At 40.1% G+C, this 24,137-nt stretch overlaps 1 protein-coding gene across 5 annotated transcripts; it reads right to left on the bottom strand.

Moving 5' to 3' along the window:
• Positions 1–1,907: 1,907 nt before the first annotated feature.
• On the bottom strand, positions 1,908–17,933 carry LOC309837458 (uncharacterized protein). 5 transcript variants are annotated; one of them, XM_082677946.1, is made up of 8 exons: positions 17,838–17,933; positions 17,613–17,726; positions 16,964–17,018; positions 12,517–12,842; positions 10,723–10,779; positions 8,978–9,104; positions 8,599–8,697; positions 1,908–5,337 (listed from the first exon to the last, which is right to left on the bottom strand). In XM_082677946.1, exons 5-8 carry the CDS (start codon positions 10,729–10,731, stop codon positions 4,046–4,048), a joined length of 1,527 nt encoding a protein of 508 aa, XP_082534072.1. In that variant the 5' UTR covers positions 10,732–10,779; positions 12,517–12,842; positions 16,964–17,018; positions 17,613–17,726; positions 17,838–17,933; the 3' UTR covers positions 1,908–4,045. The 5 variants fall into 5 exon arrangements, with proteins under 5 accessions (XP_082534072.1, XP_082534071.1, XP_082534075.1 ...); XM_082677945.1 differs by adding an exon at positions 17,185–17,260 and having other exon boundaries at positions 17,613–17,887; XM_082677949.1 differs by having other exon boundaries at positions 1,908–3,127; positions 4,066–5,337; positions 17,613–17,887.
• Positions 17,934–24,137: the final 6,204 nt, after the last annotated feature.

Below are 24,137 nucleotides of genomic sequence, written 5' to 3'. Positions count from 1 at the left end.
AAAAGAAACGAAATTGAGTTATTTGTAGTGAGGTGGATGGACCTAGAGACTGTCATACAGAGTGAAGTAAGTCAGAAAGAGAAAAAAAAATACTGTATGCTGACACATATATATGGAATCTAAAAACAAGAAAAAAAGGTTCTCATGAACCTAGGGGCAGGACAGGAATAAAGGCACAGATGTAGATAATGGACTTGAGGACACAGGGAGGGGGAAGGGTAAGCTGGGACGAGGTGAGAGAATAGCATTGACATATATACACTACCAAACATAAAATAGGTAGTGGGAAGTAGCTGCATGGCACAGGGAAATCTGCTTGGTGCTTTGTGACCACCTAGAGGGGTGGGATAAGGAGGGTGGGAGGGAGACGCAAGTGGGAGGGGATGTGGGGATATACATATGCATATAGCTGATTCACTATGTTATACAGCAGAAACTAACACAACATTGTAAAGCAATTACACTCCAATAAAGATGTTAAATAAAAAAGATAAAAAAATAAAAAAGAGCACCTACACAAAACCTAAAGCTAACATAATACTTAATAGTGAAAGACTGAGAGTTTCCCCCTAAGATCAGAAACAAGGCAAGGATATATGCTTGTACCACTCTTACTCAACATAACACTGGAAGTAATAGTCACCATAAGGGAAGAAAAACAAAAGACAGACTAGAAGAAAAAAACTGTCCCTGTTTATAGCTGACATGATTATCTATGTAGAAAATCCCAAGGAATGTACAAAACAAAAACTTCCAGAACTAATTAGTGAGTTCTGCAGCAAGATAATAGATTACAAGATCAATATACAAGTTATTTGTAACCCATATACAAATTATATTGATATTAGTCTATGGCTTTGCTGTAGAACTCACCAATTATATAATTTGTATATTGATTTGTATATATGTATATGTACATAATTTGTGTATACTAGTGATTAATAGCTAAAAGGAAAAACACACCATTTACAACTTTTCCAAAGAAAATGAAACACTTAGATATACACTTATAAATCATGTATGTGATCTGTATGTCAAAAATTACAAATCCTAATAAGAGAAATCAAAGACTATATTAGTTTTCTAGGGCTGCCATAACAAATTACCACAAACTTAGTTTAAAACAACAACTTAATTTTCTTACAGTTCTGGGGGCTAGAAGTCCAAAATCAAGGTACTGGCAGGGCCATGCTTTCTCTAAAGGTGCTAGGGGATGATTCTTTCTTGCCCTTTCCGGTTTCTGGTAGTTATTAGTAAGCCTTAGTGTTCCTTGGCTTGTAGATGCATCATTCCAACCTTGCCTCTGATTTCACATGGCTTTCCTTATGTGTCTGTGTCCATATTTCCCTCTTCTTTTAAGGATACTAGTCATTAGAGTAGTGCTTACTCTAATCCAATATGACCTCACCTTAATTTGATTACATCTGCAAAGTCTGTATTTCCAAATAAGGTCACATTCACAGGTACTGAGAGTTAGGACTTGAATATTTTGGGGAACACAATTAAACCCATAATAAAGACCTAAAAATGAAGATACATATCATGTTCATGGATTGGAAGACTCAGAGAGTAAAGATGTCAATTATCCCCAAATTGAAATTCTATTACAACTCAGCAAACTCTTTTTTTTGTAGATATAGGTTACTTTATTCTAGAATTTATATGAAATGGCAAAAGATCTAGAATAGTTAAGTCAATTTTAAAAAGGTAAAGTGGGAGGAATCACTCTACCCAATATTAAGAAATCCTATAGAGTGACAGTAACCAAGACAGGGTGGTACTGGCAGAGGGATAGGCACACTCAGACGTGTGCAGAGAAAATACAGAAATAGACATACACAAATATAAAGGCACAAAATCAATTTATTGAAGGTAGTCTTTTCAACAAATGGTACTAGAACAACTGGACACCCATAAGGCAACAAAAACAAAGAAATAACATGAAGCTAAAGTTTATAATGTATGCAAATATTAACTCAAAATGGATCACAGACTTAAATGCAAAACATAAAACCATGAAAACTTCAGGCAAAAATGTAGGAGAATATCTTTGGGATCTGGAGCTAGAAAAGGAGTCTATATATATATATATATATATATATATATATGTGTATATATATATATATAGGTTTTTTTTGTTTTCTGTTTTTTACCGTACGCGGGCCTCTCACTGTTGTGGCCTCTCCCACTGTGGAGCACAGGCTCCGGACGTGCAGGCTCAGCGGCCATGGCTCACGGGCCCAGCCACTCCGCGGCATGTGGGATCTTCCTGGACCAGGGCATGAACCCATGTCCCCTGCATCAGCAGGCGGACTCTCAACCACTGAGCCAGCAGGGAAGCCCAAGTCCTTAGATTTAACACCAAAAGCTAAATCCGTAAAAGGAAAAAGTAATAAGCTAGACCTTATCAAAATTAAAAAGTTTTGCTTTTCAAAAAACCCTGCTAAAAGGATGAAAAGCTACGCACTGGGGAAATTTTTGCAAACTACATATCAAACAAAGGACTAGTATTGTCTAGAATAAAGAAAGCACTCTCTCACAATCCAACAGTTTAAAAAAAAGATACAATTCAAAAATGAAGCAGTCATTTCACCACAATGGATACAGGGATGGCAAATAAGCACACCATCATTAGCCCCTAGGGAAATGGAAATTATAACCACAAAGAGATATCATTACACACCTATCAGAATGGCTAAGATTGAAAAATGGTGAAAAAACCAAATGCTGGTAGAGATACAGAGAAACTGTCACTCATGTTCCTGGTGTGAATATAAAATGGAAAAGCCACTTTGGAAAATGATTTGTCCATTTCTTATAAGAGAAACGTTCATTTACTATATAACCCAGAAACTACTCTCTTAAACTTTAGACCAGAGAAATGGAAGTTTACGTTCACACAAAAATTTATACAAAAATGTTCACAAGCAGCTTTATTTGTAAGGGAAAACACTTTTTTCCCCTTAGGGTTTCCTTTTAGTAAGAATTTTGATTCAGAATCAGGTATAACCTCACATTAATAATATTAGAATGTTTTGTTCCAAAATGATTTACCTGAGGCTTAGTAAGAGTGATTAAAGATTTACCGTATGTACTGTATTTGTAAAGTTTCCTTCTCATTTGAATTCTGTAAAGTAAGATTAAAAGTAATGATTAAAACACTAAATAAAAGTAACGTTTACAATAATAGTTAACATTTATTAAGCATTAACTATGTAGCACCATTGCTTTAAGGCTTTACGGTATATGTATTTACTTCTTTAAATTGCAGAACACTATGATGAAATATGTGATATTAATGGAAACTAAAACAAACAGGGGTTAAGTAACTTTTGCAAAGGAACACCCACATACTAAATGGTGGAGCTCAGGTGATACTGTACAAGAGAACCCTACATTTTAGCGTTGAGCTCTCATATGAATTCACTAATGTCTAACTAGGATTGAAATATGATGGAAAGTAATTCTGCACTTATATTAATCTAGCCTTTCTTAAATGTGAATTCTCTGAAGGTGAGTTACTTATGAGTTTAAGTAAAAAAGGATTCTCACATTCATAATCTGAATTTTCTGATATCCCAAAGGTGAATGTCATGGACAAACAGGTAAAGGATTTACTAAATTAATTTTTTCATACAGTTTTTCTCCATTATGAAGTTTCTGATGTTGAGTAAGGTGTGAATGACGTCTAAAGTCCTTACCACATGCATTACATTTATAAGGCTTCTCGCCAGAATGAATTCTCTGATGTTGAGTAAGTTGTGATCCACGATTAAAGGCCTTTCCACATTCGTTACATTTGTATGGTTTCTCACCAGTATGAATTCTCTGATGCTGAGTCAGATGTGAACCACGAATAAAGGCCTTTCCACATTCATTACATTCATAGGGCTTCTCACCAGTATGAACTCTCTGATGGTAAGTTAGCTGTGAGCTACGAATAAAAGTCTTACCACATTCCTTACATTCATATGGTTTCCTACCAGTATGAAAAATCTGATGTAGATTAAGTTGTGAGGCACAAATGAAGATCTTCCCACACTGCTTATTCATAGGGATTCTCACCTGTATGAATTTTCTGATGTTGAGACAGTTGTGAGCCATAAATAAAGGCCTTTCCACATTCTTTACATTCATAGGGCTTTTCACCAGTATGAATTCTCTGATGCTGAGTAAGATGTGAGCCACGAATAAAGGCTTTCCTACATTCCTTACATTCAAAGGGTTTTTCACCAGTGTGAATTTTTTGATGTTCAGTAAGTTGTGAGCCACGAATAAATGATTTCCCACATTCTTGACATTCATATGGTTTCTCGCCAGTATGAATCCTCTGATGTCGAATAAGCTGTGAGCCATAGTTAAAGGCCTTTCCACACTGTTTACATTCGTGTGGTTTCTTACCTGTATGGATCCTCTGATGTTCAGTAAGTTGTGAGCCACGAATAAAGGACATCTCACAATCTTTACATTTATAAGGCTTTTCACCAGTATGGAGTCTATAATGTAGAGTAAGCTGTGAACCATAACTAAAGGCTTTCCCACATTTCTTACATTCATAGGGTTTCTCACCAGTATGAATTCTCTGATGTTCAGTAAGTTGAGAGCCACGAATAAAGGCCTTTCCACATTCCTTACATTGATAGGGTTTCTCTGCAGTATGAACTCTCTGATGGTAAGTAAGTTGTGAGCCACGAAAAAAGGCCTTCCCACATGCATTACATTCATAGGGTCTTTCACCAGTATGAATTATTTGATGCTGAGTAAGATGAGAGCTACGAATAAAGGCCTTCCCACACTCTTTACATTCATAAGGTTTCTCTCCAGTATGAATTCTTTGATGACAAATAAGTTGCGAGGCACAGATAAAAGCTTTTCTACATTCCTTACATTCATAGGGTTTCTTAGCAACATGAACTCTCTGATGGTAAGTAAGTTGTGAGTCCCAAATAAAGGCCTTTCCACATTCTTTACATTCATAGAATTTTTCATCAGAATGATTTTTCTGACGTTCAGTCTGTTGAAAGCCAAGGATAAAATATTTTCTGCATGCTTTACATTCATAGAATTTCTCAGTAGAATGAATTCTCTGTTGTAACGTAAGGGATGTGGTTTGACTAAAATTAGGCATTTCCTCATAGACTACTAGTTGCCTAAAAAGTCCCTCTTTATTTCCTAAATGGCTTTCAAACTGGTCTCTGCATTCCTTATCATCTTGAAAACTTTTGCACTCACACTTACGGCTTGTAAGTTTTTCTACTATCTCCCATTGAGATGCTTCTAGTTCATAAATTTCTCTTTTTGATGATAGCTTCTTGGTTTCACACCTGGATTCCCAGTCTGTAAGATAACAAGTAAACAAATGCTATTTTCATATTCCTGGAAAAATGAAACTTCTAAGATAGAAATGGTGGACTCAAACTGAATATCATACTCATAAGATGTCAGTGCAACCAATGGAACAGAAAAGAAAAATCCATAAATAGACACAATTATAAGTGCAAATTTAGCATACAGTAACAGTAGCAGCTAAAACAAGTAGGGAAAAGATGGACTCTTTTTTAATAAATGAAAGTGATAAACATAAGGATAAACATAGGAGACACTGCTTTGGGAAAGATCCCCAGTACTCTCCTTACTTGCTGCAAATAATGAAACCTTCCTTCTCCCTTAAAAAAACAAAAACAAAAAAAAACACGACATAAGGATAAACATAGAGAAAAAAAGATGAAATTGCATTAGTACCTTAGAGCTTACAGTAGGATAAATTCCAAATGGATCAGATACCCTTACTCAGAGAAATGAAAACACAGAAATAACTAGAATAAAACTTGGGTGACTTCTTGTGTAACTTAGGAATGGGGAGATTTTTCCAAATCACAACTTGATAAAAATGACCACATTGGGACTTCCCACATCCAGTAGTTAAGACTCCATGCTTCCACTGCAGGGTTCAATCCCTGGTCGGGGAACTAAGATCCCACATGTCGTGTGGTGGGGCCAAAAAAAAAATGATGTTGGATTAATTATCTATGTAGAAGAAGTAAAATTTTTAAAAATGACCATGTTACAGTAAAAAACAAAAGAAAAGGTTAGCATGTCAAAAACACATTAAGGAAAGTAAAAGGACAAGCTGGGAAAAAATAGATATGTATAAATATCTATACTTATGTGAACTCTATCTCAAAATTGCACTAGCGGGACTTCCCTGGTGGTCCAGTGGTTAAGACTCCGTGCTTCCACTGCAGGGGGCACAGGTTCGATCCCTGGTCAGGGAACCAAGATCCCACATGCTGTGTGGCATGGCCAAAAAACAAACAAAAAAATAAAGCAATAAAAAAAATTTTTTTAATTGCACCAGCAAATTTCAAAATTTTTGATGCAGAAAGTTTTCACTGAAGCATAATTTGTTACAGAAAAAGATTAATAACCCAATTGTCCATCAGTAGGTGGCTGGTTGAAATAATCATGGTATATCCACATCATGGAGTACTATGAAGCAGTTAAAAAGGAATATCTCTTTATATTAATATGAAGTGCTGATTGAAATACACTATTAATTGTAAAAGAAATGTCGAGCTTCCCTGGTGGCGCAGTGGTTAAGAATCCACCTGCCAATGCAGGGGACGTGGGTTCAAGCCCTGGTCCAGGAGGATCCCACATGCCATGGAGCAACTAAGCCCATGTGCCTAGAGCCCATGCTCAGCAGTAAGAGAGGCCACCGCAATAAGAGGCCCGCACACCGCAATGAAGAGTAGCCCCCACTCACCGCAACTAGAGAAAGCCCACACACAGCAGTGAAGACCCAATGCAGCCAAAAATAAATTAATTAATTAAAAAAAAAGAAATGTCAACAAAAGTATGTATAGTTATGCTCTTTTTTATCTTAGGAAGGAGAGGAGGTAGAGGAAGTATAAATGTATAATACACATTTGCTTTTATTTTAAAAAGGAAGAGGAATAAACCCCATAGTTACAGGGTAGGGAAGGAACAGGTGGAGCAGCCAGGAATAGAGGTCAGATTTCTTTGAATATAACTTGTTTTGTAGATTTGACTTTGGTGGTATATAAATATATTAAATAATTATAAAACAAAATTAAATTACAAGAAAGCACAGCTTAAAAATTGAAAGAAAAAAAAAAAAGAACCAATATTTACAATTGGTGGCATAACCATACAAGGAAACTACTTCAAATAACTTTCAAACATAGTAATTTGACTGTGATATACCCTATGAAGGGAACAAAAAACTGTGAAAACAATTATCTCAAACTGTTTTGAGTAATCATATTGTTAGTTGTAGTGTTGATCTTCTTATTTTAGAGGCTTCTTGTATAATGTGGGATAAAATATGTAATTATGTGATATTCTAATTGCATCATTCTTAGTGTCCTTGATAACTGGGGCTCCTGGCATGGGAGAAAATAGATGCAGCTGTAAGATCTTAAAAAGGGTTAAATAAAAAGCCTATAATTCAGAATCTGAATTGAATTGCTATGAACCCATGCTATAGTTTATCTTACGTTTTTTAATTAAGACTTTATTTCTTAAGAGTAGTTTTAGGTTTACAGAAAAACTGAATTAAGTCCAGAGAGTTCCCACATGCTCCCTTTTCCTTCCCCTCCAGGTTCCCTGATCAGTAATAACTTAATATCTTGCATTGGTGCAGTACATTTGTTAAAACTGATGAATCTATATTGATACATTATTTTCTTCTATTTCTGTTCTCCCTGACTCACCCTAGCCACACTTATCTGTTGATCCTCAAAAGGATCAAACTCACTGCTACCTCAGTTCCTCTGCAACTGCTAGTCCCTCCGCCTTAACTGCTCTTCTTGGGAATTCCCTGGCAGTCCAGTGGTTAGGACTCTGAGCTTTCACTACCGAGAGCCTGGGTTTGATCTCTGGTTGGGGAACTAAGATCCCACAAGCCATGCAGGGTGGCCAAAAAACAAACAAAAAACCCTAAAAAACAAAAACCTGCTCTTCTCCCAGAATTTGCATGGCTTACTCTATTCATGTCTCCCCTCAAATGCGAGCACCTCAGAGAGCCATCCTTAACCACTCTTTCTATAAGAACACCTCCCCCCATTACTTTGTGATTCTCTAGGCTTTTTGTTTTGCTTCATAACACTCATCACTCTTTATATATTTTTATTTGTTACTATTTCTTCTGCTAGGAAAGATCAATGGGGATACGGAATTTTTCTTGTTTACTGTTATAGTCTCAATACTTATAATATAGAGGGTATTTAAAAATATTTGTTGGATAAAGACTCATACAGGTTTCACTGGGTCAAAAATATAAAATGTTAAAATGGTTATCACCGAAAAAGGAGGGCTATTCCCTGTTTGAAAATACAGGGGAACATGAAAGAAAATAAGGGAAGTGGTAAATGGAGCAAAGAAGGGGATTCCTTAGGTAATTGATGCTAAAACAATTTTGTCCTCCAGGGCTCAGGATTTTACTCTACAGGCCTAGGAGTAAAAGGCCTTGGTTGGGTCTGTGAGGAGAACTTTGGAGCTAATAACTCAAAGGTGTGGCCAACTTATGAAGGAATTTAACAACAGCCTCCCTTTGCCTGATCATCTCTTACTCACCTGGGCTCAGACCTCTTGTCACATCCTGTACAACCTTCCAAGGGTCCTTCCCTTGCTCCAATAAGGAGAGCACATCTGGCTTAGAAATGGAAAATCCTGCTTATAAGAATGGAAATAGATACGGTTACACTCTGTTTGTCCAGAATTAAAATTGAGTCCACTGTTCATCAAGTAAGAAGGTCAATTACAGAAAGATTCAGAGAAAGGATATCTGAAGAAAAGAGTAGATAAAAGTGCCCAATGGCGCTGTCCATTTCAAAGTTTATAAAGCACAAAAAATTTATTTGGGACTAGGGGTCTGAAATTCAGCTAGGCACTTGGAAACTTTTCTAAATTTCACAAAGACTGAAGCTGAATTATTAGGAACAGACAAAATTACCCAGTGAGACCAGGTTGCTGTAGTTCTCCAACATCACGTCTCTGTACAAATCCTTCTGTTGCAAGTCCAGGCACTCCCACTCTTCCTGTGAGAAGTCTATGGCCACATCCTTGAATGACACCAAACTCTGAAATGACAACCCACGGTTAATGGTAAATAAAGAAATATTTTTTAGAAGTAATGAGAGAAGAAAAGTATTACATAAAGTGGCCAAAACAGAAATATGTTGAAGCTGGAAGCTTGCAATATGGCTAAGTAACAGAAAGGAAGAGAGTGTGATAAATGCAGAGCACCTAAATAGTTTCTAAACATTCCTATTACTCTGTCATAGCTTTTTGTGAACAGTTACAAGAATGAACAAATCCAGGTAAGTGGAGTTCTCTGATTAAATGAAATACTGTGTGCAAGCACATAACATATGCAAATTCTCAAATAAGTTGCAAATTCCTTCCTCCCCTCTTCCCTTTAAAGAATTGAAAATAAGAAAAAGGAAGGAAGGAAGGGAGGGAAGAAAGAGAGGATGGGAGGAGGAAGGGAGGGAGAAAAAAGAGAAAAAAACAAAACTGATGGGCCCATTCCAAATATCTTTTAAAATGTTTATCTTAGGGCTTCCCTGGTGGCGCAGTGGTTGGGAGTCTGCCTGCCGATGCAGGGGACGCGGGTTCGTGCCCTGGTCCGGGAAGATCCCACATGCCGCGGAGCAGCTGGGCCCGTAAGCCATGGCCGCTGAGCCTGCGCATCCGGAGCCTGTGCTCCATAATGGGAGAGGCCACAGCAGTGAGAGGCCCGCGTACCACAAAAAAAAAAAAAAAAGTTTATTTTAGAAAATAAGATTTCTATATAATTTAAGAATTTATTTCCAACTCAAGTCTCAGAATAACTTAGCAATAATATTCTTCCTTGTCCTGGCAAATCCTTTCATAGACATCATTTTTATAAGGTATATAATATTCCATATTATAATTATAATCTTTTTCTTTTTTTCTTTTTTTTTTTTTTGCTGCACAGCGCAGCTTGTGGGATCTTAGTGCCCCCACCAGGGACTGAACCCCAGCCCTTGGCAGTGAAAGCACAGAGTCCTAACCACTGGACCACCAGGGAATTCCCTGTAATCATTTTCTTATTTTCCAGTATTTAGTTTGTTTTCCTTCTCTAACATCAGCTCTGTTTCTAAAATTTGCAAATATCTAACCCTCTGGATGATCATTTTACCACTCATCATTGCTCACTGTACACTTTGCTTATTCTGAGCAACAGAAAACCAATGAAAGATGAGCTAAACTCACACAGATGTGGCCCCTGACTTACACATTCTATTCAAATTTGAAATGGACCTTGTCACTGGTATTCGCCTCTGAGGTACTCACTGACATGACATGCTCTCTCTCTGTTCTCAATCCTACATTTGATCACATTTCCAATCTTAAAAGCCTCACAGACCAAAGATTTCACCACATTCTGAGATAAACAGCAATTTTCTATCCTCATCAACCAGAAAATGGAGGTCAGTGAGAAAGAATGAATTTTGCATGTGTAGTCCCATCTCATTAAACCACATCCTGACACAAGAGGTTCTACTCTTTCCTTAATACGTTTCCTGATTTGCAGAATGGATCCCTAAATATGGCTAGAGAAGAGAGGGGTGGGGCTTAGTGAGGCAGAAAATCTGGAGATAAGAATATTGAGCATTCATATCCTAGAAAACAATGACTATTTGATGAGGAGAAGAAAAAACACCAACTCACATGGGGCATGGCTTAGAAGGGAAAATTATTAGTCCTCCTCTGGAGAAGTGCTGAGTCCTGAGAATACAGAGTCAGGAAAGAAAAAGGAAACTATGAGAATAGGCTTCCTTCTAAATGACTAAGTTAAGATAAATATTTCCTTCCCTTTTCATGGCACCTGATCCCTTCCATGCCCCAATATATATACTGAGATTTGCAGAAATATAAACAATCAAATCCCTTCCCCAATCCCAAAAAAACATAGATACAGAAAAATTAATTTATGCTAAAGCAGTACCCAATTCCTATGATGTTCGTAGGGTTCTCTGACCTGTCCTGAGTGGTTAATATTTTCAGACTAGGGGCCTCTGATCCAAAATGTATCCAAGTCATACCTGCTTCAAGGACATTGATGGGGCCCTCAGGCCTAGAAGTGCTCTGTATCCATGTAGGCCAAATCTTGGAACAAACACTTCCCACAACTAAGATCTGCCTTTTCCCCCCAGACTCAACACACTAAATATAAATAGCTCAGGGTGCCTCCCTGGCTCGTTCTCACATTCCAAGGTGCAAGAAGCATTTTGAGAACAAATTGTAGGCTTCATCCAGGCCACACGAAGTCACACTAGACTCATCAAGTAACCAAGGAACAAATCCAAAGCATTCTTTTTGTTTTTAATTAATTTTTTAAAGTTTTATTTAATTAATTTATTTTTTGGCTGCATGGCTTGTGGTATCTTAGTTCCCCAACCAGGGACTGAACCTGGGCCCTCGGCAGTGAAAGCACAGAGTCCTAACCACTGGACCGCCAGGGAATTCCCCAAAACATCCTTTAACAGAAAACTGCCTGGGGACTTCCCTGGCGGTCCAGTGGTTAAGACTCCTCGCTTCCACTGCAAGGGGCGCAGGTTCAATCCCTCGTTGGGGAACTAAGATCCCGCATGCCACGTGGCGTTGCCAAAAAATTAAGAACAAAATAAGAAGAAGGCTGCCTGTTGCATCCAATCATGGCCTCAGCTGAACTCAGGAATTCTGGAGGCAGCACTCCCTTGTTATCCTGCTGAACATCATTCTGCCTCTAAATGTAAGGCTGGGGATGACTTGAGAAAGTGGCTGTACAACAAATAATTTCCATAGAGCACATACTATGCGCTAGATTCTTTATACAATTAACACTTACGTGATCAGCAAACAGGTCTGTGAATTTAACCACTCTCTGCCCCCACTGGCTATAGAATCTTCCTTATACTTCTTTCTTTTCGTAACAGCTTCACTGACATATAACTCAACATTCCATAAATTCATCCTTTTAAAAATACAACTGAGTGGTTTTTAGTATACTCACAGAGATGCACAACCATCTAATTTTAGAATATTCTCATTATCCAAAACCCCATACCCCTTAGCAGTCACTTCCCACTCTTGTTCCCTCAGACCCTGGCAACTGCTAATCCACTCTTTATATCTACACATATGCTTATTCTAGTCATTTCATATAAATGTAATCATACAATATGTGGTCTTTGTGATGGGCTTCTCTCACATAGCATAATGTTTCAAGGTTAGCATATGCTGCAGCATAGATTAGTACCTTTGCCTTTATACATATTGCTAAATAATGTTCCATTGAATGGATACACATTTTTCCCATTCATCAGTTGATGGACATTTGTATTGTTTTCACTTATTGTTACTAAGAATAATGCTACTAAGAACATTCATGTACATGTTTTTGTGTGGACATATGTTTCATTTCTCTTAGATATAAACACCTAGGAATAGAATTGCTGGATCATATGGTAACTCCATGTTTACCTTTTTGAGGAACTGCCAACTCTTTTTCAAAGCAGCTGCATCATCTTACAGTTCCACCAATATATCAAAGTTCCATTTTTTCCACATCTTCGCCATCTTTTGCATTAAATTCATTCTAGTGGGTCTGAAGTGGTATGTCATGATTTTGATTTGCATTTCCACAATGATGTTGAACATCTTTATGTGCTTATTTGTCATTTGTGTATTTTCTTTGGAGAAATGTATATTCCAATTCTTTGTTCATTTAAAAAATTTGGTGGTACTTCCCTGGAGGTCCAAGTGGTTCAGACTCCGTGCTTCCACTGCAGGGGACATGGGTTCGATCCCTGGTTGGGGAATGTGTCGTGGCGTGGCCAAAAGGAAAAAGGAATAAAAAAATTTTGGTTATTTGTCTTTTTATTTCAGTTGTAATAATTCCTCATATATTCCAAAATACAATTCCCTTCCTGAACTTGTGATTTTCAAATTTTGGGTCTCACTTTGTGGGCTGTATCTTCACTTTATTGGTGGTGTCCCTTGAAGCTTGAAAGTTTAATTTTGAGGAAATCCAATTTATGTATTTTTTTCCCCTTTGGCTGCTTGTACTCTTACATTTAGGTCGATGGTGCATTTTGAGTAAATTTTTGTGTGTGGCATGAGGTACGAGCCTGTGATAAAATATTTCACAAGTGCTGTCTTGACCCAATGTTGATGTCATGGCTAAAAACTCTCAATTCCTCTTCACAGAAAGTTTGCTAAACCCACACCCTAAATACCTCTCTTATCAAGGTCTAACACAATGTACCTTTGCCAGGCTACCCACGGATACCTCAGTAGCCTTGCCATTGTACATAGTCTTAACTGCATCCACCTTTTTCCAGGAGCACAGGTATGACATTATATGGACGACGTCCTCCTCTGAGGAGATTCATTTAACATGCTCATTAAGGACATAAAAATATTCACAAAAGAGCTCACAAAAAAAGACATAGGCCACTGCCTCACACATAATGCAAAGCCCTGACACCTTCATTAAATGCCTAAAAAGTATTGGTAAAACAGGGCAACTCTATGCCTGACACTGTCAAGAAACTACAGTAAAATCTCTCAGCACCCATAATGTCTTTCAGTCGTATTTGGGTCTGGAAGCAACATATTCCTTACTTACAAATTTTAGTTAATCTCACTGATGCCGTTACTTACAAATCATCCCACCTTGGAAAGGAACCCTGCCAATAAAAGGCTCCAGAATCTGTTCAAATTAAAATCAGCAGTCACTCCTGTTAGTGCCCTCAGAGACTCCTCTGCAGAGGCTGCAGCAACCTCCTCTCATGCCTCTGAACCCCCTCTGATGGCCACCAGGTGCCTACAGGCTTAAGATGCAAGAAAGTGCCCCTTTTGGCCCTATGCTATACACCACTAGAGTGACAACTGCTGGCTATATACTAAGATCTCTTGCAGATAAAGGCTTTCAAAGACCCTAAGCCTGGGACTCTCTGAACCCAGATGCCTACTATGCCTTGGATCATGGAGGCAGCACCCCCACAAACTCAGCACAGGTACATCCCATAGGCTCAGCCAAGCCTGAGCCCTCTGGAATGTTCCACCTACAGGAGGGAGTGGTCTTCCCTGTCCTTAGTCCCTTGCCAGATGCCATGGTGCTAGAGGAGGTCACCCCTCCCTCAGAGCCCTTGACTAGGAATCCTCCTGGGATTTAACTAAGTAAACAGCAGTGTGAGCCCACAGACTTTATGAATAGCACTGCCACCATCATAGGCGATGGAGCTAAGTGGAATGTTGCTGCTTTCCATTCCTTAACTAGGATGTCCCCCATAAAGGACAGGATCCAAGGATCAGAACAAGTGGTCAAACTTTAGGAAGTCATCTCTGCACAAATGTCCTGACAAACAAATGGTCCCATCTGCACATTTTTACAAACTCTTGGGCCATTGCCTAAGAGTTGTCCCTTTAAGGGTAAAGAAATCTGGGAATCTCTTGCCTTACAGATACTCAAATATAAATCAAAGTCACTCATCTCTACATACACAAGGACTCACCAGGACAATCCTTATTCCCTTCAGAGTTCAAGACATTACTAGTAGTGACCAAGGCATACATTTCACTTCTCAAAACACACAATGTTGGGCTCTTGCGAAAGGCATTCAATGGAACTTTCATCTCCCAATAGGTCCCAGGCAGCTGGCTTAATTAAGAGACACAATGGTCTCTTTAAACAGCTCCCTTTTTTTTGCAGTATGCAGGCATCTCACTGTTGTGGCCTCTCCCGTTGCAGAGCACAGGCTCTGGACGCGCAGGCTCAGTGGCCATGGCTCACGGGCCCAGCCGCTCCATGGCATGTGGGATCTTCCCAGACCGGGGCACGAACCCGTGTCCCCTGCATCAGCAGGTGGACTCTCAACCACTGTGCCACCAGGGAAGCCCCTAAACAGCTCCCTTTTTTAAGTGGCAGTGTGTATGGGGATATATGTATACATATAGCTGATTCACTTTGTTGTACACCATAAACTAACACAATATTATAAAGCATTTATACACCAATAAAGATGTGAAAAATAAATAAATAGCAGTGTGGCAAAAGGACACCTACATGTGTCTCTCTCTTGCCTCAAGCCTTAATCTCTCTTAATTTAAGGCCTCCTGTCTGACTCACATCTCAAAGAAACTTTAGGAAACCTCCTTATCACTGTTTCCTATATTTAGAGGGAGCATGTCTCACCCTCCATGCACATGAAGACTCATCACATATGAGGTCTTTTAATAATAATGTCTCCCTCTAACTTTATGGATTTTCAATCCTGCTGCCATTTCATAAGAGCTGTAGGTCAGATTGAAGGCACATACTCTCCTCAGACCCATTAACCATAGATTGCCCAATGGGAGAAGCAACTGTCCACCTGGTATGTGGTCCATTTGAGCCTGAACTTTCCCTACCCAGGAAACCTTCCCCAATATTTGGATTATAAAGTGTTGAAAATTAATCTGGGATCTCCTTCTGATCCCATCCAGGAAATTCAAATTGGTGCATGTAGGCTAAGGCTCTTAATCTACAGGAAATACAGAAAAACATGTTAATGATACCAGACTGTGGGAAACTATACAGAACAAATCACCCTGTTTCTTCAACAAATACATTATAAACCAATCGCAACACATAGGTCTTATTTGGACCCAGATTCAAAGAAATTTTAAAATTTAAAAAAGATATGCCCGGAGAGGCAGTCTAAACTCTAACTGGATATCTGATATTAAAGAAATATTGTTTGAGAGAAAATAATGGTATTGTGATTAAGTTTTTTAAAAGACTCATCATTCACATACACACTGAAATGTTTATGGATGAAGTAATACAACAACATCTGGCATTTGCTACAAAATAATTCTGGGGTGGGCAGAGGTATAGATCAAACAAGACTAGCTATGAGTCAATCATTATTGAAGCTGAACAAAGGATGGTACATAGAGGTTCATTACTATTTTGTCTATTTTTGTACAGTTTGAATTTTTCATAATAAAAAGTTAAAAAAAATGCTGATCATGGCTCAGTGAATTGATTTTACCACACACACAAAAAATAAAGTAACAACACCATAGTTTGAAAACTCTACAATAGCATATTAATAATTTTCTTAAGCTTTCCAACAACTAGCAAAGTACCTTGGATAAAACATAAAATCAAAAAATAGTGATTAGTAAAGTAACGATACAGCCTCTCTGAGGGAAAATATAGCAAGAAGTATTAAAATTTAAAGTCCACACATAAGTTGGCCCAGAAAGTAGCATTCATCCTACTAATAAACTCATCAAATGAGCATCTATATTTATCCCACCACCGTTTACAATAGTAAAAGACTGATAGCCATCTGAAAGTTAGTAAGGGTCAGTTTTTAAACATGGAAGAAGTATGGAATACAGTTCAGCTATTAAAAATGAATAAGCCCGTCATGTACTAATATATGCATAGAATCCCCCTGGAAGTACTCAAGAAACTAGTCACACTGGTTGCCCTCTGAAGTGGGAAAACTCCGTGACTAACGGCAGAGCTGGGAGGGAGAATTTGCTGAATGCTCTTTTGAACCTTTTAAATACTTACAATATCATCTCTTAAACAATAAAATTAAGAAAATACTAAAAGAAAGGCTTCAAATTTCACTCTGTGGGATTTATTCTATTCCTTCAAAAATCTTAGAAAAGGACTATGTATACAGGCGGCATTAAAATATTTGGCACACGAATATGTGTACCTCAGGTTAAAAAGAGAGAAATGGAGTGGAACATCTTCTTTGGGTCCATTCCTCTAACTTCCCCCCATCCCCATTATTCTTTGGAATAGCAACGCCCAAGAACCAGATCACTAAAAGGGTTCTTGCTATAGATTTTCAAGGACAGAAAGATATATCCTGAAAATCCAGAAAGCAATTCAGAGACAAAAAAGAGAAAAACAACTTACCTTGGATAAAAATCTTAGTTGTCCAACAGCTACTCTTCCCTTGTTCTCTGGTCACCTGTGTCAGAGAAGTTGGTAAGAGTTAAATAATCTTGAGACACCAAGCCTTTCTTTGAGCGCAGACTTATTTGTTAGAACCAAACATCTTCTACTCTCCCTGCCCCACCCCACGGCCCCCACCCCACGAGTTAAAGTAGACACTCAGCCGAAGCTCAGCGACTGACCTGAGCAATGATGCCCTCCCTCTTTGGGAACCAGAGTGGAAGTCGAGAATCCGCATAGGGCTCCCCAGGTGGATTCCTGAGGGGAAACTGGAATCTTACCACCTCGATTTTTGCCTCCTCTCTTCTCAGCCCCCCGAACGTGAGGCTGTTTCTGGCTCTAAAATTCTCATTCTGACATCAGGTCTGTGACTTGGAGACAAGCTTCTTTATCTGGTCATTCTCGCAGCTTAACACAACCGCTCTCACGTCTGAAGACACAATTACCACTCTCTCAAGTGGTCACACAAAATCATGCAGTCCCACAGGCACATCACGTTACACACACACACACACACACACACACACACACACACACACACAGTGGCGTGCTAAGGCCTGAGGCTCTAGACACGGCCGGTCTTTGTCCCGGGGCTCAGAAAACGCCTCACCTTCTGCTTCTCCGGCGTCCTGCCGGGTCCCAGCGGACCGGTCCACATCAACAGTCCGCGCTCCCACAGCCGCTGCGCAGCTCAGCTCGTTCCAGCATTAACAGCGCTGACAACCTAGTAGGAAGTAACGTTACACCCGCAGGCTTCTGAAAAATGTAGTCCAGTACCCAAAAGATCCGAGAGAGCCAGCAACCCAAACCTTCCGAGCCCCTCTCAGAACCGTACTCGTCCCAAAAGCACAAGCCGCGAGCTGCGGGTCTTCCGCCGACTCCGCAAATCACTCCGCGCGTCTGCCGTCCCAGCTGTGATGTGGCACCTCCGGTCGCGCTCTGGCACCTCCGGTCGCGCTCTGGCACCAACGGTCGCGCTCTGACACCAACGGTCGCGCTCTGACGGGAAGCTTATTTCCGGCCGCGGGGACTTCGGGGACATGTAGTGTGGACTAGGAGTCCCAGAGGGCCAAAAGGGGTCGTCCTGTTCTCTCAGCCTCAGCTTACCACGGGTTGGCGCTGGATACCGCCACAGAGTCTGAAGGCTCTGGCAGGTGGAAGGGAAGATAGAGCGGATTCCGAGGAGGCTAAAGGAGATGAATCTCCAGGCCGTTACTGCAGCCTGGCCTGTGGAGGAGGACGTAAGGAGAGTGACCCTTTACTGCTGGTGAGCGCATTTGCTTCAGTTTGTGACCTTGGGGGTGTGGTTGTGCAGCTGTTCCTGATACAGTTTTTATGATTAAAAATAAATAAATAAAGTGTTTAAAGTCCACTTTCTGAATGTAACATGCCAAAAAGTGCCCAAATCGTTAAAGATGGGTGATTTTTCATAAATTGCTCGAACTTAGAGTAACTGTTACTGAATACAAGTTCGTGTGCCTGAAGCACAGTGAGGCCAAACTGAGGTGTTGGAGTTTGGAGCAGAGAAAGGTTTATTGCAAGTCCAAGTAAGGAGAACAGGTGGCTTGTGCTCAAAAACCCCAAACTCCCTGCTGGTTTTAACAGGCAAAATTTGGGGTGAGGGCTTCAGGGTGTGTGACTTTCTTCTGACTGGTGGTGAGGTAATAGGGCAGTGTTCCAGGACTCTTGTGCTCAGCCTGAAGTTACCTTCCTCCACCTAGGTGGGAGCCTTAGTTCCTGCAGAAGAACGCAAAGATATGATTATGTATATCCCTTGAGGAGGAACCAGGATCCTGCTTTAATGGTTACATTACGGTTTCTTTTGTTTTTTTTTTTTTTTTTTTTGGCCATGCCACTCAGCATGTGGGATCTTAGTTCCCGGACCAGGGATTGAACCCATGCCCCCTGCATTGGGAGCATGGAGCCTTAACCACTGGAGCACCAGGGAAGTCCCATGCACTATAGTTTCTTGACTGCTTATTCTTGGTTTCTGCATTCCCTTACTTCCTTGATTAGTAACTGTTTGAATCTGCTCTTTGGTATTCAGGAAGGTCTAGGAGGCTGAAGCCTTTATCCTGCAAATAAGAAACTGGGGACACAGAAAGGTTTTTGTGCCCAGGAGGCCCCCACTGGGTTCTGATCAGTTTCATAACTAGCACCCCAGAAGTCCCCTACTGCTCTCCTGTAAAGATATCCATCACATGACTTACAATATTACAGATTAGTTTTGCCTGATTTTGAACTGAACATAAATGCAATCATATTGTATGCACACTTTCTAACCCCTTTGGTCTGACTTCTTTTGCCAAATATTCAGTTTGTGAGATTAATTGATAAAGTTCGCTTACTCTCATTGTTGATGGTATTTGGCTTGTTTTTAGCTTGGGGCTACTAGGAATAGTGCTTTTGAACAGTCTCATTTGTGTATTTTGCTGTGTATATGTGTGCATCTTGGAGGGGAATTGCTGGGTCATAGGTTATGCATATGTTTAACTATAGTAATACATTGCCAAACGGTTTTCCAAAGTGGTTTTCCGATTGCAGCTATGTATTATAGTTCCAGTTGCTCTGTATACCTAACACACACTTTATGTGTTTCCTTTTTAACCTTTCTGGTGGGTGCATGGTGGTTTTCATTTGAATTTACCTGATGTGTCCATTTGTATATCTTCTGTAACAGGGGAAGATACCTGCCAGCTTTAGTATTAATTTGGGCAAACAGGAAGAGGACCAAGAGAATCTGGAACCTCTTGTAGAGTTCTGTACTGTTTAGATTGGTGTTGATCCAGTGCCTTCAATAGTGCCTCTCTTTCCTTACTGCCTTTAAGAACAAATAGGACTGGAGTAAAGGCAAAGGTCCATCCTTCCCTAAGAGGGACCCAAGGCCACCTGCACTGGTCAAGGTATGTTGGGGACTTGACAGTGACCAAGGTTGCCAAACATTTTAAGCCCTTTTGGACATTGGGACATAAGTTACTGCGGTGCTAGAAAGCACCCTTGGGGGTGGTCAAAAAAATTACTTGAAGCAGTTAATAATAACTTCCAGAAATAATTTGGAAAGTAATTTCCAGATTGATCAATAGACTGGTATAACTTTACAGGTGGACTCTTTTGGAGCAATACCCATTCAAGTGGTTGTAACTGATACTGCTGAATGTATTGTGGTAATAGATGTGTTAATTATAGGTAATAATTCTCTTGACCATTAGGGATGTTCCCAATGGGGAAATGCCACAATTAGAACAGTGGTAGTGACGCAAGTACCCAACCTGGAGCCTACTAGACTTCTTCAGTATAGTCATGTAGTTACTGTGAAGTAGCATAGGGTGCTGGGGAAGGAGGACAGAGGGAGTAGAAGACGTCAGAGGTCACTATACTGATCAAGGAGCTAGAGGAGGAAGAGGTGCTTAAAGAAACTATGTCACATAATGGCCCTCAGTGGCCAGTGAAAAATACAATGTTATCTGGCTCTGGACTGTGAACTACCAGAAGCTCAGTGTGGCAGTAGTCTCTCTCACACGTGCAGTTCCAGTATTAAAAATCACAGAGTCTGTAATGCAGACTGAAGGAGTCTGTCTTGCCATGGTTGGTGGACATTGCTAATACCTTCTCAGCATCCTGTTGCATTCTGCAAATCAGTGCCAATTTGCCTTCACAAGTTTCTAATTACCTTTATTTAATCATGTTGCCACAGCTACCTAAACTCTTCACAATTCATCATTAGTGAATAGGCCAAGATCTAAAAAGGCTGAAATATTACCAGAGATGTCCTGTTACCATTACATTGATGGCATTATTCCGATTGGAAGGGCTAAGCACAGCATATAGACTGCCTTTCATAAGATGAGTCAATTATCTGAACCAGGGCTGGAAGATTAAGATCCCAATAAGATACAGGGGCTAAACACTGAAGGAAGATTCTTGGAAACCAGGTGGGCTGCCCAGAGAAAAAGCCCTGAGCTTTTTAAAGAAAAATTGTTGGCCTTAAAAGCTTCAGCAAACAAAATGAGGCACAACATGTGATAGGCACGTTTGGGTGTTGGAGGCACTTCATACCTCACGTGAGGATCCTCCTAACTCACTATATAAGATCACTCAAAAGGGGCACTGTCCAATAACAGGCCTTAGAAACTATCCAACAAGCTGTACAGGCTGCCCTTCCATTCTGGCCAGTCAGCCCTAACAAGCCTTTTGAGCTGCAAGTGTCAGCAACTGACATTTATGCAGACTGGAGCCTGTGGCAAAAAGATGTGGTCACTAGGCAATGGCATTCCCTTGGGTTTTGGACATGCACGTGTCTGACACCATCAACGAGTATTATTAATTTCCTAGGACTGCCACAACAAAGTACCTCAAACTAGCTGGTTTAAAACAACAGAAATTTATTGTCTCACAGTTCTGAAGGCCAGAAGTCTGAAATCAAGGTGTTGGCCTCTCTGAAGGCTCTAGGGGAGAATCTTTCCTTGTTTTTTCCTTATTTCTGGTGGTTTCTGGCAATTCTTGGCATTCCTTAGCCTGTAGACATATCACTCCAATCTCTGGCTCTGTTATCACATGGCGTTCTCTTTGTATGGCCGTGTCACTGTGTCCAAATTTGCCTTTTATAAAAATAAGGACACCAGTCATATTGCATTTAGGGCCCACCCTAATCCAGTGTAACCTCATCTTAACTTGATTATATCTGCAAAGACTGTATTCCCAAATAACTAAGTCACATTTATGGGTTCCAGGTAGCCATGAATTTGGAGGGGACACTATTCAAGCCAGTACAACAAAATACCCCGTTTCGGAGACAATTACTGGCTCATTATTAGTCACTGGATACTGAAGACTAACAAACCAATAGCAGGTTGTGTTACACAAACATCCCTATCCTGGGTTAGAAATGTGAATACCAACAAAGTGAATATTGTACAACAGCATTCATTATTAAGTGGAAGTGGAATATCCAGAAAAGAAGCAAACTGGTCATTCATGGCATTTCACATCTACATGAATAAGTGACTAGTCATTCTCCAGATGCAGTTATGTCAGATGCAGTGTCTGTTCCAGCACCTTGAGCTTCTAGGGAGCTTCAATACACTAAGATTCCTGAGTATTCCTGGGGCTGGTTCATGGACATATCAGCTAAGTTAAAAACAGATGGGATGTACTAGACCACTGCTGCTGTGCAGCCTCAAAGAAAAATGCTTAAAGTTGTGCATGGAAAAGAGAACTCTGCTTAATGGGAGGAACTGCAGGCTGCGATGCTTCCCCTGGAAAATACCCCTCAAAATGTACCTTGTTACATTTTCACTGACTCATGGGCAGGAGCCAATGCACTGGCGATGTGGTGTTGTACCTGGCGGTGGGACAACTGGATAATTAAGTTTCAGCCTCTGTGAGGATGAAGCATTATGGCAAGAGATTGCACAAGACCCACATCCCTTGGTTGTAACCATGTGGATGCCCACTGAAAAGGGTTTTATGAGGACCAAGTGTCAGCAACTGACAATACGCAGCCTGGAGCCTATGGCAAAAAATGTGTCCACTAGGCAATGACATCCCCTTGGGTTTTGGACACAGCACATTTCTGACACTGTCAACCAGTATATTAGTTTCCTAGGGCTACTACAACAAAGTGCCACAAACTAGGTGGATTAAAACAACAGAAATTTATTGGAATGGAATCTATGAGATCATCAGATAAGGACCCAGGTAAGGGCCATGGCCACCTGGATTCACAATCACATGTGTATAGATAATCCATCTATAATTCAGGACTGAGCCCCAAAATGAGACATAGTAATTCCAACACAAGAGGTCAGGAAAGCCCAGCAAACATGCCTAGACTGTCAACTATGCAGTTGAGTAGCAAAGAGAACTCTTGGACACACAGCCAGGGGTACCAGACCTGGCCAGTCCTGGAAAATAGACCATATAGGCTCTCTCTGTTCCACCCAAAGGTACTGGTGGGAATTGACTGCAATAGACACCCTTTCAGTGTATAGCACTGCCAACCTGTCCACACAGCAGATGGGGGCCATACTTTGCAAAGACTCTTAGATGGAATAGTATGGTCATCTAAGCCATAGATGTGTTACATTGTTATCTACTTGGATTCCCTGAACATATCCAATCAGACAATAGTGCCACCTTATAACCAAAACATATGCTGCAACAGGCGGCTACGTGGGATATTCACTGGACCTTTCATGCCCTGTATCATATGCAGGCAGCAGGTGCTATTGAAAGATGGAAAATGGAAAGATGGAGAAACTGAAAAGATAATTGGACAACTGAGACAGCTCCCAGTGGAGCACATAATTAAGACACGCAGTTTGGGCACTAAATGTGGCAATTCTCCCAAAATGTTACCTTCCATTTAAATAGAATGTTTAATTATGAGGTTGGAGAGGATAGAAGAGGCCCAGACTGCTGTCAGAAACCCAATCCACATAATTAACTTCTCACTCTACCTTTTTGCCTTCCACACATACCCTTGGAGAAAAGGGGGCTGGGAAACTCTAACCTAGTACTTCTTTTGTCTCCTGGCTGTACTTGCTGAATTTAGCAATTATGGATATTGATGATAATGATCATGAATATGAGGTGATGTTTTAAATTTTTGTTTTATTTTTGAGGGGAAAAATAATGTTTATCACCTTTTATCACCTATATGCTTGCCCAAATTCTATGTTTTGTAACCCCCCAAAATCCTCAAAGTGGAGGAATTTTAAATTTTATTCATGTTAGCTAAGGCAAGGACTGAGATTCAAAACCAGTTCTCTCTTGAGTTCAGAGCCTGTGCTCTGCCTACTACATTAATATCTTTAAAAAACAAAAAAACCCACTTTATTGGGACTTCCCTGGTGGTCCAGTGGTTAAGACTCCACACTCCCAATGCAGGGGACCCAGGTTCAATCCCTGGTCAGGGAACTAGATCCTGCACACCACAACTAAGAGCCTGCATGCTACAACTAAAAGAGCCCGCATGCCGCAATGAAGTTCCTGTGTGCCACAACGAAGATCCTGCATGCCGCAACTAAGACCCAGTGCAGCCAAATATAAGTAAATATTTAACCCCCCCCAAAAAACCCACTTTATTAAGTACGATTGATATAATACAAAAAAACTGATAATGCATTAATTTGAT

The sequence above is a fragment of the Grampus griseus genome (genome assembly GCF_964374135.1).
Source record: "Grampus griseus genome assembly, chromosome: 19".
NCBI lineage: Eukaryota > Metazoa > Chordata > Mammalia > Artiodactyla > Delphinidae > Grampus > Grampus griseus.
The sequence above is the reverse complement of the archived record's forward strand: the minus strand, read 5'-3'. Positions and strand labels throughout refer to the sequence as shown.

Bases quoted from the DNA above. Each gene is read 5' to 3' on its own strand.
- LOC309837458 (XM_082677946.1), bottom strand. The intron at 8,698-8,977 runs GTAATTTTGTCT...CATTCTTATAAG, and splicing joins CAGCAACCTGGTCTCACTGG to CAGGATTTTCCATTTCTAAG. The intron at 5,338-8,598 runs GTGAGTAAGAGA...GTTATCTTACAG, and splicing joins GACAAGAGGTCTGAGCCCAG to ACTGGGAATCCAGGTGTGAA.